The sequence below is a fragment of the Oncorhynchus kisutch genome, linkage group LG4, assembly GCF_002021735.2.
Source record: "Oncorhynchus kisutch isolate 150728-3 linkage group LG4, Okis_V2, whole genome shotgun sequence".
NCBI lineage: Eukaryota > Metazoa > Chordata > Actinopteri > Salmoniformes > Salmonidae > Oncorhynchus > Oncorhynchus kisutch.
Genome location: NC_034177.2, coordinates 50312755 through 50330450, shown reverse-complemented (window position 1 = coordinate 50330450; position 17696 = coordinate 50312755). Strand labels below are relative to the sequence as shown.

Sequence of the window (17696 nt, the reverse complement as noted above, 5' to 3'; positions counted from 1 at the left end):
GATCGAACCCACAATCCTGGCGTTGAATGCATCAAAAGCTACTAACTGAGCTACAGAGGACAATTATTAGAACAGAAGAAGTGCTTTTTGTACAACATATTATTGAGTAATCCACATGCATCCTTCCAGACATCTTTGTATGGGATGGTCCTCAAGAATAATTACACAGGACATTAACTGCATGTATTTCCGATAATGTGAGTTAACAATAACAGTACAAAGATACATTCAAGACATTGACCACTTTATTCACAAGACAGTATGATGCATGCATTCTCTATATAAGGTTGTACATTATTCCAACAGTATCATTATGCCAGTTTATTAAAGGAGGGAATGGTGTGCTGGTATCTCTCAGTCACCAGGTAGGTAGTCAGGCTGTGGGCAGTGTGGAATGACATGTGTCAGACTAGTCATCAAACTGCCTGGATATGGAAACATGTCTCTGTCTCCGTGGCCCTGTCTTTCCTGCAAGTCTGAGGGCAGTCTGTCTGTACCCGAGACTACTGTTGAACAACAGGTGAACCATGTCATGGTCCTTGTGGCCAAGGACCCTGGGCAGGAAGAGGGAGGCCTTCTCTGTCCTGCGAGTCTTCAGGCCACGCTTTGGCCGGCCCTTTCCATTGATTGACACGTACCACAGCCTCTCAGCGCTCGCCCTTCGCCTGCTGCTGCTTCCTGTTGAGGTGGAGGGAGGGGTTGTCTGGTAGTTGCGAGAGGCGTACGTGTTGTAGCCTAACTCATGGATCCGCTCCATGAACTCACACTCCTGGTTGAAGGCAGCCTGAGAAAAGAGACATTAAAACGGATGCTTTATGAAGATGTTATATTAAAATGAGACTGAACATGAATGGTAGTCAATTATCCAATTATTAGAGAGAGAGAGAGAGAGAGAGAGAGAGAGAGGGGGAGAGAGAGAGAGAGAGAGAGAGAGAGAGAGAGAGAGAGAGAGAGAGAGAGAGAGAGAGAGAGAGAGAGAGAGAGAGAGAGAGAGGGGAGAGAGAGAGGGGGAGAGAGAGAGAGAGAGAGAGAGAGAGAGAGAGAGGGGGAGAGAGAGAGAGAGAGAGAGAGAGGGAGAGAGAGAGAGAGAGAGAGAGAGAGAGAGGGAGAGAGAGAGAGAGAGAGAGAGAGAGGGAGAGAGAGAGAGAGAGAGAGAGAGAGAGAGGAGGGAGAGAGAGAGAGAGAGAGAGAGAGAGGAGAGGAGAGAGAGAGAGAGAGAGAGAGAGAGAGAGAGAGGGGAGAGAGGAGAGAGAGAGAGAGAGAGAGAGAGAGAGAGAGAGAGAGAGAGAGAGAGAGAGAGAGAGGGAGAGAGAGAGAGAGAGAGAGAGGAGAGAGAGAGAGAGAGAGAGAGAGAGAGAGAGAGAGAGAGAGAGAGAGGGAGAGAGAGAGAGAGAGAGGCAGACAGACAGACAGACAGACAGACAGACAGACAGACAGACAGACAGACAGACAGACAGACAGACAGACAGACAGACAGAGAGAGAGAAAGACCTCAGCGATCATGCCAAATTTACCGATGCATATAGTCCTCCTTTTTCGTTCATGGCCAGATATCTATCAGAGAACAGTCCTTTAATCACCACCACTCCCACATCCACTGCTGCTATCTCCAATATGCCTGGACGGAAAAATGTATTCATTCTCATTTCCTGCGACACCAAACGTCATGGCAATGTAATAACAATGCTATTATAATGTAGAGTTGTAGTGTCTCTACAACCATGCTTCTGTCTTCACTTTTTGAAGTTGCCTTCTGATCACTCCAATTTACCAATGCATTCGTGACGGGCAGAAAAACCAACAGCATAATAACGTGCGCAATTGGTAAGAAGTGTTCTTGTTTACATGATCTATCCAGGCCTACTTTAAAAGTGTTTATGTATAGGCTATTCTTATTCGGCTATAGCCTATATAGTGGCTGAACATAAACTTCACATGTATAGCATATAACAAGGCATAAATATACGAGAGTAATTTATATTGTACTCACTGAAAGGGTTATTCTCCTCTAGGGTCCCGTCTATTCTCCCGTTGGGATGTATTTGTAAGTGATACTTTGTGGCACAGTACAACTTTCTGTGTCTCGGTGCTCCCCCAAGGTGCTCGTACACTCCCCCACGCCCCGCAGCATCCCTGCGCTGCCTCGGGTTAAAGCTCTGATGCTGTGGAGTAGATGTCCTAAGCGTCATAGAAGAACGGGGCTTTTGGTGACTGGGATGCATCAAATTCAACAATAACAAAACCAGTATTATAACCATTATGGCATGGCCGAAAATAGTATTTTAGTCCTTTTCCATGAGTGCCAAAATCGGAATCAATAGTTTCCATCGAAGTCTTATTAGGTCCATTGATTAATCCACCCCGAAAAAATGGGTACTTTTCAAACATCTACTTTTGATTGAAACAGCCTCTCGTGACAAATATAGCGCGCAAGAGAGAATGCCCAAGTTGCGCGCAAAAATCTAATTATCATCATTCAAGCCAAGGTACCGTTTTGTGTGAGCTGTGTGTGCAGTATGCTAGGCTATGGATGGATAAAATTACATGACATTACACACAGAGGATCATTGCTGAAAGCCGCATCACAAAGGGCGAGCCAGCCATCTAAGGGCAGGGCTCTACTCTCAGCTTTACTTTTCATGGATCCAAAACGCCAATTAGACATTCCCAAATTAGACACTGGGTTTCGACATAAATATTCTCCTAGTCAATTCCATTCTTGGCCACTTGGTGAGAATAAGCTTAAACGAGGACATCGGCTGCGAAGATAGCAGAAATTGTTTGAAATTCTAAACAGCTAGACATTAAAACGTTATTTAGAGGGCAGACATAGTAATACAAAATATATACATATTGTTACATCAAGTATTCATACAGAGAATGCATAGGCTAGACCCCTAACATGATATTGGTAAATGTTATGACTGATGTCTGTCTGCTTGTTTTTCAGTGTCAAAATACATCTGACTAAATAACAAATGTATATTTCGAAGAGTTGGATGTATAGAGTAGAGTTATGGGTTATGCCATACAGTAACGGTGCGTGGTTAAAATCACTGGGGAAGCCAGCGTTGTTTGCTGTTAATTCATATACCTTGCGACCATGATATATAGGCCTAAAGTCAGAGACAATAATAAGACAGTGGCAGAATAAATTCAACCACACCTTTGGTTTATCAAAAAACCGAATAGCAACCTCTCTCCGGTGAAGTCCACGATGCATATTGCATGTACCAGACAGTTGTTTCCGACATTTTCGGGCCACCAAACAACTATTGATTTAGAACCATAGCAAGTTGCAAAGAAAACAGCAGCTGCCTGAACTGTTCCAGCAACTTCCACATTTCGGCATCACCAAATCACCTCTGCTTAGTCTAATACAGTGAAACTAATTTAGTCCTATCAATATAAACTAAATATGACGTGGCTGTCCATGGTTCTGATTTCTCCTTGCGTGTGTGCATGCGTGCGCGCGCGTTCCTGCAAGTAGAAAAACATGTTGACCCAGCCTACTTGTAGAGAACCGCCAATGCCATCCTACTTGCTTTCATGTTGAGGAAACGTCTATCACTATGCCATACTGAACATACAGTACACACCTTTATTTTTATGTGTCCTACCTAGGCTACCTTTCTAAAATGCTTGCTCACTAGAAACCCTAGTTAACGTTAGTCTGCTACTGTACATCCAGCTACTGTACATAGTGAACTTAAATCCTCTCAGGAAAGGGGCAGGACAATGTATGAATTAATGGTTGGATCAGAATTGCTATTATAATCATTGGCCAGTATGGAGAATTATGTAAAACCACAAGTCCAAATCCCTATCTGTGTCCTTGGTTAATTTCGTAAAGGGACAATTTTAGCTAGCTAGCCACCGGAGGACAACAACAACAACGAGGTGCAACAATTCAAGTTGTTTCTGTTAATGATGTATGCCCATCAAAGCAATTTGATAAGAGTGATTTGATAGGAGTAATGCCAAATCCAAGCTGGCTTCCCATGACACTTTTATTTTCCCCGCCAGGACCATTCACAGTTGAGCTCGCTCAGTTTAACTCAACGCAGATTGGCACATTTTTTTGTCAGAGGTGGCAAAATACTCGCTGGCTTCCCTTGCATTCAACGCTACAGGCGGCAACAATGACGTACTTTTTTGGACCAGACAGTATCAAATAGATGGCCTACACGTAGAGAGACAGGGGGCGCTGTTCCTCTCGCTCGGATACTTTCTCCTGTGAGATACATTCACCCTCTTGCGAATTGAAGGAAAATGATGAAACACGGAGAGATTTATGTTATTATTGTTTGTTTTCTTGCATTCTTTTGTGGGAAGCCTGGCTTCCCTCGGCGCTCATGAATATACGCCACTGATGCGATATTGACTGCAAGTGTAAAGGACGTCACGCTGCTTTCTTGGCGTGAACACAGGATCTCTGCTTCTCAAACACATCTGACCACCTTCCTGAAGAATCTGAACCAGTCGAGAAAAAGCTATCTATCAAGCATCGCAAGTGGAGACAGTTCAGGGTGATGATTAAGTTTCACAGATCCCCATCTGCTACACCAGCCAGTGTTACTAAGATTGTCCCTGGTCACCATGATAAGGCAACACATGATCAGCCACAGAGCAACGCCCCTGAAGCAAGTTAAGTGCTTTGCTTAAGGGCACAATGGTAGTTGGTGGCACCTGATATAGTCAGATTTATACTGATGGCAGATTCGGTTAGCAGCTCACTCCCACCAAATATATCCAGTCAGCACTGGGACTTGAACCGGCAACCCTCTGCTTACTGGCCTGTTTCTCTAAGGCTCATTGTTACTGTCCATTCACCTCACTTGGACGTTAGACCGCGGATTGGGACTCCATGTTCACTCCATTCTTTCTCACACGATCCTAGTTCACTGTAAGATATTGAAGTTTGCTGAAGCCAAGATTTGAACCCGCAAATTACTCCTGCTAAAATTGCTTCCATCTCGACAGCGTTGTGGTCACAATCTTGATAATTAGCACCCCATCATTAAGCTAGACATACATCATGCCCTAGGCGTTATGTGAGAGTGGGGCGCTTGCTCATAAAGCCATAGATCCATGGCATATTGCACAGAGCGTACTCACTGGATGGTGTCGATAATTTGCCCGGCCCTTTATAGAATGCCTGTTGGCCACACTGTTTACCAGGGAAATCTGTTGTGTAGTTTGTTCCACTGTTTAGCTCATAGGCCTTAAAAACTGACTATCGTCTCATGTTTTTGCTGGTGACTGTGTCTATCTGATGTGGTGGACTGAGAGTATAGTTAGATGAGGCACTTTGAAGTATTTTTGATCTGAGGGCCCGGTTAGGGTTGTAGAGAATCAGGGCTGTTGGGCTTCAGGGTTGGAAAGTTGTGAGGCTGTAGGGTTGGAAGGCTATAGAGTTGTATGCCCTTCTGGCTATTAAGCTAGGACTGTATAGGGGTTGTCTGTCTGTGAAAGAGAGTAATGTCATTTCTTTGTCATTTTCTGTGCTATTCATCCGGTCAGTCTGGATGACGGACAAAACAATATTTTTCTCCTTTACTGAAGTCTGTCATTGGAGATTAATCTTGAGAGAGAAGTCAAAAGTGTTTACGTCGAGTCGAATTGGTTTAACGGGTTCCAGATTGCAAGAGATAAACACTTGTTGATAGAGATCGCCGACCTCACAGATTAGCTAGCTGAAAATACTTACCACCCTCAGGGCACTGCAACAATTATCACTCGGAGTAGGAAATCACCTGAGATAAATGGTTCTGAACGGGTCTATGTATGAATATAAACTGCAGGCAGGCTGTGGAAACACAACACCTCCAGGGTTAAAGGGTTAAATGTTGTTAGCTTGTTATAGAGCTTTGGCCCTTGGCCCTGGATCTAATGATTGGTCTTGCGTAGTCATCAACTTTGTCCAAAATAGAGATCCCAATATCCCAATATCAACAAAAAAAATGATATCAAACGATTCCCTATATTGTCTCAGAGAATAACACCCCTATTAATGAAAATAGTAGGCTAATGACTTAACAATAAACCTATGCAATGCACATACAGGCAGATCATCGACCTTGCAGGTTATCTAGCTGAAAATGCTCACCACCCCCAGGGCACAGTGACAATTATCTTAAGGAGCAGGAAACTATACAAGTGTAGCCCAGTACATCACTTGGGCCAAGCTTCCTGCCATCCAGGACCTATATACTAGGCGGTGTCAGAGGAAGGCCCTAAAAATTGTCAAAGACTCCAGTCTCCCAAGTCATAGACTGTTCTCTCTGCTATCGCATGGCAAGCAGTACCGGAGTGCCAAGTCTAGGTCCAAAAGGCTCATTAACAGCTTCTACCACCAAGCCATGAGACTGTTGAACAATTAACCAAATGACCACCCACATTATTTACATTGACCCCCTTGACCCCTTTTGTTTTTACACTGCTGCTACTTGCTGTTTATTATCTATGCATAGACACTTTACCCCTACCTACATGTACAACTTACCTTGACTAACCTGCAGCCCCGCACATTGACTCGGTCCCAGTACCCCCAGTATATAACCTCGTTATTGTTATTTCATTGAGTTACTTTTATATAATTTTTTACTTTCATTTATTTCGTAAATATTTTCTGAACTCTATTTCTTGAACTGCATTGTTGGTTAAGGGCTTGTATAAGTAAGCATTTCACGGTAAGACCTGTTGTATTCGCGTGTGACAAACACAATTGATTGGACTTGATTTGATTTGATTTGAGATCAATGACTCTGAAATGGTCGATGAGCTATTTGTTGCCTGAGAAGTTTTGCTTTGTTCATCTTCAGGTCTATTGATTATTACAAATTATTCATGGATATTTGGCCTTTGACCCTGGATCAAATTTTTTGTATATCTTACATAAAATGCTTCCATTTACATACATTTTAATATGATGTGATGATGCATATATTTATAAAGATTATCAATATGAATCTTTGTTGCTTATAGACTAACACTTCTGCTTTGGAAAAAAGTAGTGAAACAATCAACAAACCCGTACGTACACAGCTCATATAGAGGTGGTTGATTTGGATGTGGTAAATGATCATATCCATCTGGTCTGCTCCTTCAGGCAGATCTGATCTGAGCTGCAGGGAGAATGCAGGGAGCATGCACCCAGCATGGGGGGAGGACTGACATTAAATAAGAAGCAGAACGTTGTTCAATGAACCAGATGCTTTCTAATCTGTAATTAAGGAAGTGTTACATTTTGATGCTCTGCGTTCTCTCAACCGGTTGGTTGGCTCCTCTCTCTGAACGTCATCTGGAAAGGAGAAATGATGACACATCCTGGTGTCCCTACAGTATTATCAGAACATTATAATGGTTTTGGAAGTGAGAATTCTAACAGATTGTCTCACAAATCGCAGCAATGCAACATTCAATATAAATCATTTCAGGAAGGATCTTTGATATCACAGATATGAGTATGACTGAAAGGGGGTTTGTCACCAGGTTCACTACTCATACATGGTATTATACCTCCTTGATTTTTGTCTCTTGAAGTCATCCGTAAACATAGCATAGCCATGATACAGTAGGGATAACTATTGCCTCCACAGTGGCCCTCGGGGGCAAAGTACCTCCCCACCCGGCACCCCCCCATAGACTTAATTGGTACGTAGTGCACCGAACCCCTCCATTCTCAATGCAATTAAGATCACTCAATGTTCAAACAGTATTAATTCACATGCCAACCAAGCAGGCTTAAGTACTGCATACACAGTACATTATCATCCACTCCAGCTTTACAAAGACACTGCCTTTGTCTCCATAGTCTAAGGGCATTTCCCAAATGGAACCCTACTCCATATGGGCTCTGGTAACAAGTAGTGCACTGTATAGGGAATCGGGCGCTATTTGGGATGCATCCTAAGTATGGAGAGGCTCTACTTATCAGCTCAATAGAGATCCGGTGTTCATACTTACTACAGAGCCCTGCCCAATCTTAATTACCCCATTCACTGATATTTTAAAAGCATTTTATAGCTTCCCATTGATGTCTTAATTTTGATTATGGCTGATAGCCTATGTGCAGGAGAGAGAGGCAGAAAGAGAGGAGCAGCTGCATCTACGACCCTCCAGCCCAACTCCTTCCCTTCTTCAGTCGGGAGGTGCACGTGTGTCAGGGCAGGAGCAACACAGGTAGTCTCGACTCTAAATAACCAGCATATAGTCAAATATCCACACAAGCCAGGAATATATCATTTGTCAGAGAACATTAGGAATATTACTGTAACAAATGACATTTTTTGGATTCAATTCTCCCATCCTTTAACAAAATAAACTAAGTTAAAGAATGGAAATTAAGCTAGAGGCACAGAACTATCCAAGCTGTAGATACATCTACTTTAAATGTGGTTATTTGGTTGTGTTGTTAACCGAACATAATTGAATATTACTTTTGGTAATACAGTAAATAGCGTAACGTAGCGTAATGTTACAAACTATGTGACATTCAACTTTAAAAGGAGTAACACATCCATGGCCACATTTTGAGATTACTGTAACTATACATGTATTCTTATGTGATCATATAAAGCGTGCATGTTCAAGATAGCATGCATAGGTCGTTGCAGGTCTGTGGAGACCTTTACAATTGCTGTAATGGTCTGTGCAGAATCTCGAACAGCATTGATCACTTGAAACATGTATTTCGAATGTAATCTCAACTCCAATCCAGGTCATTAGAAGAAGCACTGTGAATAAACGTCAATCTGCTGTATAAATATACAAATTATCTGACATTGTATTCCCAGCTGAACCTTGCTGTGCTTTTGAATGGTTGAAAAGCATAGTGATAACACATTGGAAATTAAACTAACTTTTGGCTGTCTTTTCGCGTGGGGGAATGTAGGTTTCATTGTAGTCTCATTGGTCAACGTCTCAACCAAATATTACACAATTATCCACAATTATCCCAATTATCCTATTATCCATTGAAATGACGTGGTGAGCCCAGTTGGTCTGCTCTTTCAGTCTGCTGAGAATACTGAGCCACCTACAGGGATTTCTATACTGAGCCACCTACAATGGTTTTTCTGGTTGGTTTTACAACAGCCACCTACATAATAGTTTGAACAATATGCCTCACACACAGTCTCTCTGTTTCAGCAGCTGTAAATGAGAGAATGACCCTCTTGGCTACACTGAAAGAAGAGGAGGTTGAATGCAAGTACGCCATGCCAGAAATTGTTCACAGTTTTCAAAGGGAGCCACATTTCACAACAGTGTGCTAAGGTCTACCATTCTGTGGTTTGAAGTATTATGGTTTTATTTCACTCTGCCTCGGATTCCACAAATGGTTGGCACAGAAAACGAACATAAAACAACGATAGAGAATAATTCCGACCATATTTAGAAAATGTCAACAGCAGCAGTAGGGAGTCTTTTGGATTGCTGCCATTTCTTGTCATGGGCAATAGAGACAATACTCTTTGTCGAAATCCAGCTGTTAAATCACTTGGTTTTCTTGTGAGATGGCACATTTCATACTCAACATGCTGCTTCGTACTCCCGTACATACGACTGTAGTTTACTGTATGCTCCCTCATGACCTTTTATTCTGGCACGTTTCGTACCAAGGAATGTTGAGGACTGAAAACAGATCCCTTCATCTAAATCTTCACTGCAGTCACCTTCGTGAACACTTGTGGGTGGCGACCTTTGAGGACATTGTTTGCTCTTGGACTTCATCACTTGTCGTGTGGCTTCAGTTCAACGACCCACGATTCTCCCAGCTGCTCAATTCAATCTGTTTGGGATTTAGGCTTGATATTTGGAGTGTAATCAACGTTTTTTTTTTTTACTACTTCCATTGATTTATATTCAGTGACTCTCCAGCTAACATCAAATCAAATCAACGTTTATTTGTCACGTGCGCCGAAAACAACAGGTGTAGTAGACCTTACAGTGAAATGTTTACTTACAGGCTCTAACCAATAGCGCAAAGAAGGTATTAGGTGAACAATAGGTAAGTAACGAAATAAAAACAACAGTAAAAAGACAGTGAACAATAACAGTAGAGAGGCTATATACAGTAGAGAGGCTATATACAGTAGAGAGGCTATATACAGTAGCGAGGCTACATACAGTAGCGAGGCTATAAAAGTAGTGAGGCTATATACAGTAGCGAGGCTATAAAAGTCGTGAGGCTATATACAGTAGAGAGGCTACATACAGTAGCGAGGCTATAAAAGTAGTGAGGCTATATACAGTAGCGAGGCTATAAAAGTAGTGAGGCTATAAAAGTGGCGAGGCTACATACAGACACCGGTTAGTCGGGCTGATTGAGGTAGTATGTACATGTAGATATGGTTAAAGTGACTATGCATATATGATGAACAGAGAGTAGCAGTAGCGTAAAAGAGGGGTGGCGGGTGGTGGGTGGGACACAATGCAGATAGCCCGGTTGGTCGGGAGCACTGGTTGGTCAGCCCAATTGAGGTAGTATGTCCATGAACGTATAATTAAAGTGACTATGCATATATGATAAACAGAGAGTAGCAGCAACGTAAAAGAGGGGACACACACACACACACACACACAATGCAAATAGTCCAGGTAGCCAACATGTGGCTTAGCAACAAAAAAACACAAAATATTGGATTGCTGATTCTTCGGGGAAGACTACTTTCTAGGTGTCCATAATACGAGGCACGTTAATGAATTGTGTGACTTATCCCTTTAACACCAGTTGCATCTCAAATATTCCAGAACTGTTCCCTAGTGTCTGCCATTGCTATAGAGAGAGAGGGAGTGAGAGAGAGGAAAACAGAGAGAGACGTCCCTGTACATGCAGTCTTAATGTGTTATTGGTTTGGTTCTTGGCTACATCTTCAGAAGCAGACCTCTCTCTCTCTCTCCCTGTGTGTGATAAAGTGTGCAGGAAGCCCCAGGCACCCTGTATCCACTGACAGATGTTTATCCACTCGTGTTATTTATTACTCATTACACTAACAGCGCACACATTTTAGATTTCAACTTTCAAGTTTTAATGTCACGTGCACAAGTACAGTGAAATGCCTTCCTTGCAAACTCAAAACTCAACAATGTAGTAATCAATATCAATGTATCACTAGAAAAAACACATGAGAAATAAGAATAAGAAATATGGAATACACAATCAAGTAAGTAAGTAAGCATACTATATACAGGAAATCATTTTTTAAAGTCAGTTCCAATACCATATGTACAATGTGCAGGAATACTGGAGTGATGGAGGTAGATACCGCATGTAGAGGGGTAAAGGGGACTAGGCAACAGGATGTAAGATACACTGAGTAGAAAGCAGCTTGTATGTCAGTGGGTGTGCAGGTGTGTAGAGTCAGTATACATGTATGTGCATATTCTGAGCAAGTGGGCAAATTATGGTGTGTTTGTCTGTGTGTTGGAGTGACAAAGTGTGTGAGTGTGTAGGGCCCTGTGAGTGTGCATAGAGACAGTGCAAACATTTAAATTAAAGGTCCATAAAGATACGATGTTAACTCAGATAGTCCATGTAGCTAATTTGTTAACTAGTTATCAGTCGTATTGCTTGGGGATAGAAGCTGTTCAAGAGCTTGTCAGACTTGATGAACCGGTACCTCTTGACGTGTGGCAGCAGAGATAATAGTCTATGGACTGGGTGGCTGGAGTCCTTAACAATTTTTGGGGCCTTCTTTTTACACCAGCTGATACAGAGGTCCTGGATGGCAAGTAGCTCTGCCCCAGTGATGTACTGGGCTGTCCACGCAACCTCCTGTAGCGCCATGCAATCGAGGGCGGTGCTATTGCCATACCAAGCAGTGACCAGTCAATCAATGTGCTCTCAATGGTAGTGCTGTAGAACCTTTTGAGGTTTTGAGGGCCCATGCCAAACATTTTCAGCCTGGCACTGTCCCACCTTCTTCACGACTGAGTGTGTATGTTTGGACAATTTGAAGTCTTTAGAGATTTGGAGACAGAGGAACTTGACGCTGTCTACCTGCTCCACTGCTGCACCGTCGATTTGGATGGGGGCGTTGTCGCCCCCCCCCCCCCCGATCAGCTCTTTGGTCTTGCTGACGTTGAGGGAGAGGTTGTTGGTCCGGCACCACACTGCCTGGTCACTTACCTCCTCCCTTCAGGCTGACTCATTGTCGCCGGTGATCAGGCTTACCACCCACGTATCGTCAGCGAATGTGATGGTGGTGTTGGAGCCGTGCGTGGCCATGCAGTCGTGGGTGAACAAGGAGTACAGGAGGGGACTAAGCACACACCCCTGAGCGACCCCTATGTTATGTGTCAGCGTGGCAGAGGTGATGTTGCCGACCCTCACCTGTCAGGAAGTCCAGGATCCAGTTGCAGAGGGAGGTGTTCAGACCTCGAGTCCTAAGCTTGATAGCGAGATTGGAGGGGACAATGGTGTTGAACGCTGAGCTGTAATCAATGAACAGCATTCTCACATAGGTATTCCTCTTATCTAGGTGGGTGAGGGCAGTGTGGGGAGCAATTGAGATTGCGTTGTCTATGATCTGTTGGGGCGGTATGCAAATTGCAGTGGGTCTAGGGTGGCTGGGATGGCGGAGTTAATGTGTGCCATAACCAGCCTCTAAAAGCACTTCATGATTACAGAAGTGAGTGCTACAGGGCGGTAGTCATTGTGGCATGAAGCCTTCGAGTTCTTAGGAAAAGGAATGATTGTGGTCATCTTAAAATGTGGGGATTACAGACTGGGACAAGGAGAGGGTGAAAATATGCCTGCCAGCTGTTCTGCGCATGCTCTGAGAACTCGCCCTGGAATACTGCAGTTGCCTTGCGTGTGTTGACCTGATTAAAAACTCTTCTCACGTTGACCTCAGAGAGCGAGATCATTCAATCCTCTTGGTCGGTGACAGTCCTCACACCCCAGGCCCGATGTTGTTGTTGTCAAAGCGTGCATAAAATGACTTGAGTTCGTCTGGCAGAGAGGCATCGTTGGACAGATCACGGTTGGGCCTTCCTTTGTGATCAGTAATGGACTATAGTCCCTACCACATGCGGCTGCCATTGGAGCCTGTGTAACATGATTCCACCTTATCCCTATATTGTCCTTTTGCTCGTTTGATGACTCTGCGGAGGTCATTGCAGGACTCATTGTACTTATTCCTGTCCTTGGCTGTGGCATCAGGGTTGTCTAAGAAGGCTTTGTGTGTGTTAGCCTTATTCTTTACTTTAGTGCCATCCTCTGTGTTAATCAAGGGCTTTTGATTGGGGAAGCAGCGAACCGTCACCGAGGGTACAACGTTGCCTATGCATTGTCTAATGAAGCCGGTGACCGAGGTGGTTAGCTCGTCAATGTTATCAGCGGAGTCTTGAAACATATACCAATCAGCACTAGCAAAGCAGTCCTGTAGAATAAACTCTGATTCTGTTGACCATTTCTCAACTGAGCGAATCACGGGTACTTCCTGTTTCAGCTTCTGCTTTTAAACAGGAAGCAAGAGAACGAATTCATGATCTGATTAACCTAACGGCGGACGAGGGAGAGCCTTGCATGCTTGCTTGTGGGTAGAATAGCAGTGGTCTAGAACTTTATCGCCCCTAGTGACGTTGGAGATGTGTTGATGGAAGTTGGCAAGCAGAAGGCAGCCTCTGGGTGTAGGTTTTCCTGCTTGTTTGTAGCCTTATACATTTTTTAGGCACCTGCTTCTCATTTTTACTGTCCTGAGGTGGAATGTATACACCGGTCACAATAACAGCTGAAAACACCCTCTGGAGGTAGAAGGGTCGGCATTTGATCATCAGGTATTACAAGACAGGTGAACAGTGGGTTGACACTTCCACCGAGCTGGAATTAGCACACCAGTTGGAGTTGTGATGAAGAGGCAACCCCCCCCCCCCCCCTCGATTTCCCCGACTCCACTGTCCTGTCCGCCCGGTGAACGGACAATCTTTCGAGTTGGATAGCCGTGGTGAGGTATCTCGTCCGAGAGCTGTGTTTCTGAAAAGCAAAGAATATTGCAGTTCCGAGAGTCCCGTTGGTAGCACATCTGCGATCGGCGGTCATCCATCTTATTATCAATTGAATGGAGGGAAGAGGTGGCCGGTTTTCCCTCCGCCTTAATCTCACCAGGATCCCCCCTCTCTTGCCTCTATAATGCCAGCGTTTCCTCTTGGGTAGGCCAAAAAAATTGGGTCGGAATTGCAGAGAGAGCCCCGGGCAGATGAGTCAAAGCCTAAGTAGAACTGGGGCAACTTCCGATCTAATGTTCAACGGTTGTTGTCGGTTATAAAAAAAAATATTAGCATATACATTCCATTAAAATTAAGTAAAAATAAACCACAAAATAATCACAAAAGGGGCAAAGTTGGGATGGAGCTTGTAAAACGACGGCCATCCAGTACGGCTCCATCTTGAGCCATTTTCCCCTCACAACGAAGGACAGCCTGCAAAGCTATTGCAATACGATGAAACATCTCATGAAGAACACTATCTATGGTGTACTGGGAATCTTCATAAAGATATTCAGGGGGGCTTTAACACCTATTAAATGTTATACTCATGTTGTTACTATAGGATGTATAATTGACATCTAAGGCACTTGTTTATTTTGTATACCCAATAACATTTGTCAAGCTGATGCATCATGTTTAAACCAGGAAAGGAGGCAAAAACATTATCCTTGTCCCAGGGCAGACCTGGGTCCAAATACTATTTAAAATAATTTAAACACTTTATTTGTGCTTGGTTGACCGTGCCTGGCTTAATGAACCTATAGAATGGTCCTACAACTTCACTAAACCCTTCCAACTGGCACTCCAGGAAGACTAAAGCAAAGGATCAAAGTATTTGAATGATTTTGAATAGGTACCGAGGTCTGGCTGGTCCTTTTGGAGGTTGTCCTGATACAGCTCTGCCCGGTGCACCCCTGCCCCAGATGTAGCCCTGGGCTTGGGCATTGGGAGTCAAACTGTTGTTGTGTTTGAGTGAAAGCATGGCTCCCCTTCATGTCCTGCAGTCAGACTGTTATCTGCTCCTCACATCTTAAACTTATTCACAGAATCATGTTTATGACCACCAGCATCTCTATGGATTATAAAGCACTGGATAATTGGGTCTCTTACGTGGCTAGTTGGGTCATTCCACCAATATAGTGCCCTTTGGGTTGTGTCATTTGGTTTTTAAAAAAAAACAATTTATTTCACCTAATTCATAAAGAGCACATGTTCAACTTAATGAAAGAAATATTGTCCCGTCTCAAAAGGTTACATTAAGAGTTCATCTTAAAGGTCAAATGCAGCAAATGCTGGGTAACAATTAAGTACCTTACAGTGATTGTTTTCAATTAAAATGGTCAAAAAGAAACAAAAATATGGGGAATGGAAGCTTGTCGTGTACAACAGGGATGGGCAATTGAATGCAAGTTTCAAAACAAAACCAAACAAAATTCGGAAATGACTTTGTCAAAGCAACAAACTTGTGGAAATGTGGGGTTAAGTGGGTTAAAATCTTCCTAGACGGAAAACATGAGGAAGGACATTTTTTGTAATATATATATCTATATTACAGGGCACTTAATTAAGTATAATATTCAATATTGTTGCACAATTTCTACTGAAAAAAATCAAGGTGACTCAAAAGGCACTCTTTTCATGGAAAGACCAAGTTATTACGCTCTTGTTGATCAAATTTGCACTTGTGAAAAGTCAATCCAGTGTTTTTTTCATTCAAGTTATAAGATGGATGTCAAAAGCTGTCTTTACAAGCAAGTGTAACTCACACTACAACAATCCATTTATGAAATCCTACAACATCTGTGCTGTGAAAGTGAAAGTGAAAAGTAAAAACACTGCCATCTACTGTGTTTTTTTTGTTGCATTGCCTCACTTTGTAGTCGGCTGCTATCCATTTTTTTGCACACCATTATGAACTGCCTCATGTTGCGAGTGTAATACTCTGGGTGTCGTGGGTGTGGAGTCAAACGCAGGAGACAGAGAGTACAATGCTGTGCTCTTTAATTGCACCAACGCACCACAGGGCGCTCACAATAATAACGGCCCCAAAACACAGGGAATGAAAAATGACTACTGAAAAATGCACGACCAGGAACTAACACGTTCCTCTACTACAGAGCCGAAGGTTACAATGAATAATCCCGCACAACAACCAGGCGGGCCAGGTGTCTAATAAAGACAAACTAATCATCACAAACAGGTGCTACCAATAAACATACAAGGAGGGGGAGGAAAGACAATCAGTGGCAGCTAATAGGCCGGTGACGATGACCGCCGAGCGCCACCCGACCGGGAAGGGAAACCACCCTCGGTCGGACTCGTGACAGCGAGTTTATAAAATATGTGACTGTAGGATGTTAGATATGAAACTGGAGACGGGGTCCATATTCCTCAGTGAAAAATCCAGAGAACCCTGTAAAAGGAAGCCATCAATACAAAATGAAATCAAATTGTGTTTGTCACATGCGCCTGTGAAAGGGCAGTGTGGAGTGCAATAGAGATTGCATCATCTGTGGATCTGTTGGGGCGGTAAAGCAAATTGGAGTGGGTCTAGGGTTTCTGGGATAATGGTGCTGATGTGGCTGCAGACATGAGTGCTATGGGTCGGTAGTCATTTAGGCAGGTTAAACTAGTGTTGCTGGGTACAGGGACTATGGTGGTCTGCTTGAAACATGTTGGTATTACAGACTCAGCCAGGGAGAGGTTGGAAATGTCGGTGAAGACACTTGCCAGTTGGTCAGCGTATGTTTGGAGTACACGTCCTGGTAATCCGTGAATGTTGACCTGTTTAAAGGTCTTACTCACATAGTCTGCGGAGAGTGTGATCACACAGTCATCCGGAACAGTTGATGCTCTCATGCATGTTTCAGTGTTACTTGCCTCGAAGCGAGTTAAGAAGTAATTTAGCTCGTCTGGTAGGCTTGTGTCACTGGGCAGCTCTCAGCTGTGCTTCCCTTTGTAGTTTGTAATAGCTTGCAAGCTCTGCCAAATCCAACGAGTGTCGGAGCCGTTGTAGTACGATTTGATCTTAGTTCTGTATTGATGCTTTGCCTGTTTGATGGTTTGTCGTAGGGTGGATTTCTTATGAGCTACCTGATTAGAGTCCTGCTCCTTGAAAGCGGCAGCTCTACCATTCAGCTCAGTGCTAATGTTGCCTGCAATCCATGGCTTCTGGTTGGGGTATGTACATACTGTCACTGTGGGGATGACATCATCGATGCACTTATTGATGAAGTCATTGACAGATGTGGCGTACTCCTCAATGCCATCGGATGAATCCCGGAACATATTTCAGTCTGTGCTAGCAAAACAGTCCTGTAGCGTAGCATCTGCTTCATCTGACCACGTTTTTATTGACTGAGTCACCTGTGCTTCCTGCTTTAATTTTTGCTTGTAAGCAGGAATCAGGAGGATGGAATTATGGTCAGATTTTCCAAATAGAGGGCGAGGGAGAGCTTTTTATGTGTCTGTGTGGAGTAAAGGTGCTCTAGAGTTTTTTTCCCCCTCTGGTTGCACATTTAACATGCTGGTAGAAATGAGGTAAAACTGATTTAAGTTTCCCTTCATTAAAGCTCCCGGCCACTAGGAGAGCCGCCTCTGGATGAGCGTTTTGGCCATGTACAGCTCATTGAGTGAGGTCTTAGTGCCAGCATCGGTTTGTGGTGGTAAATAGACAGTTACGAAGAATATACGCTCTAGGT

General features: G+C 43.5%; 1 protein-coding gene across 1 annotated transcript; it reads right to left on the bottom strand.

Annotated features, from left to right (window-relative positions):
* Positions 1-235: 235 nt before the first annotated feature.
* On the bottom strand, positions 236-2590 carry LOC109888724 (fibroblast growth factor 3-like). Its single transcript, XM_020479897.2, has 3 exons — positions 1991-2590; positions 1515-1618; positions 236-784 (listed from the first exon to the last, which is right to left on the bottom strand). Exons 1-3 carry the CDS (start codon positions 2256-2258, stop codon positions 410-412), a joined length of 747 nt encoding a protein of 248 aa, XP_020335486.1. The 5' UTR covers positions 2259-2590; the 3' UTR covers positions 236-409.
* Between the last annotated feature and the right edge of the window lie 15106 nt (positions 2591-17696).

Excerpts from the sequence above, each read along its gene's own strand:
- LOC109888724 (XM_020479897.2), bottom strand. The coding sequence starts at position 2,258 with ATGGTTATAATACTGGTTTTGTTATTGTTGAATTTGATGCATCCCAGT. Across the intron at positions 1,619-1,990 it reads AGAGGAGAATAACCCTTTCA|GCATATTGGAGATAGCAGCA; the intron begins GTGAGTACAATA and ends TTTTCCGTCCAG. Across the intron at positions 785-1,514 it reads AAGGAGGACTATATGCATCG|GCTGCCTTCAACCAGGAGTG; the intron begins GTAAATTTGGCA and ends CTCTTTTCTCAG.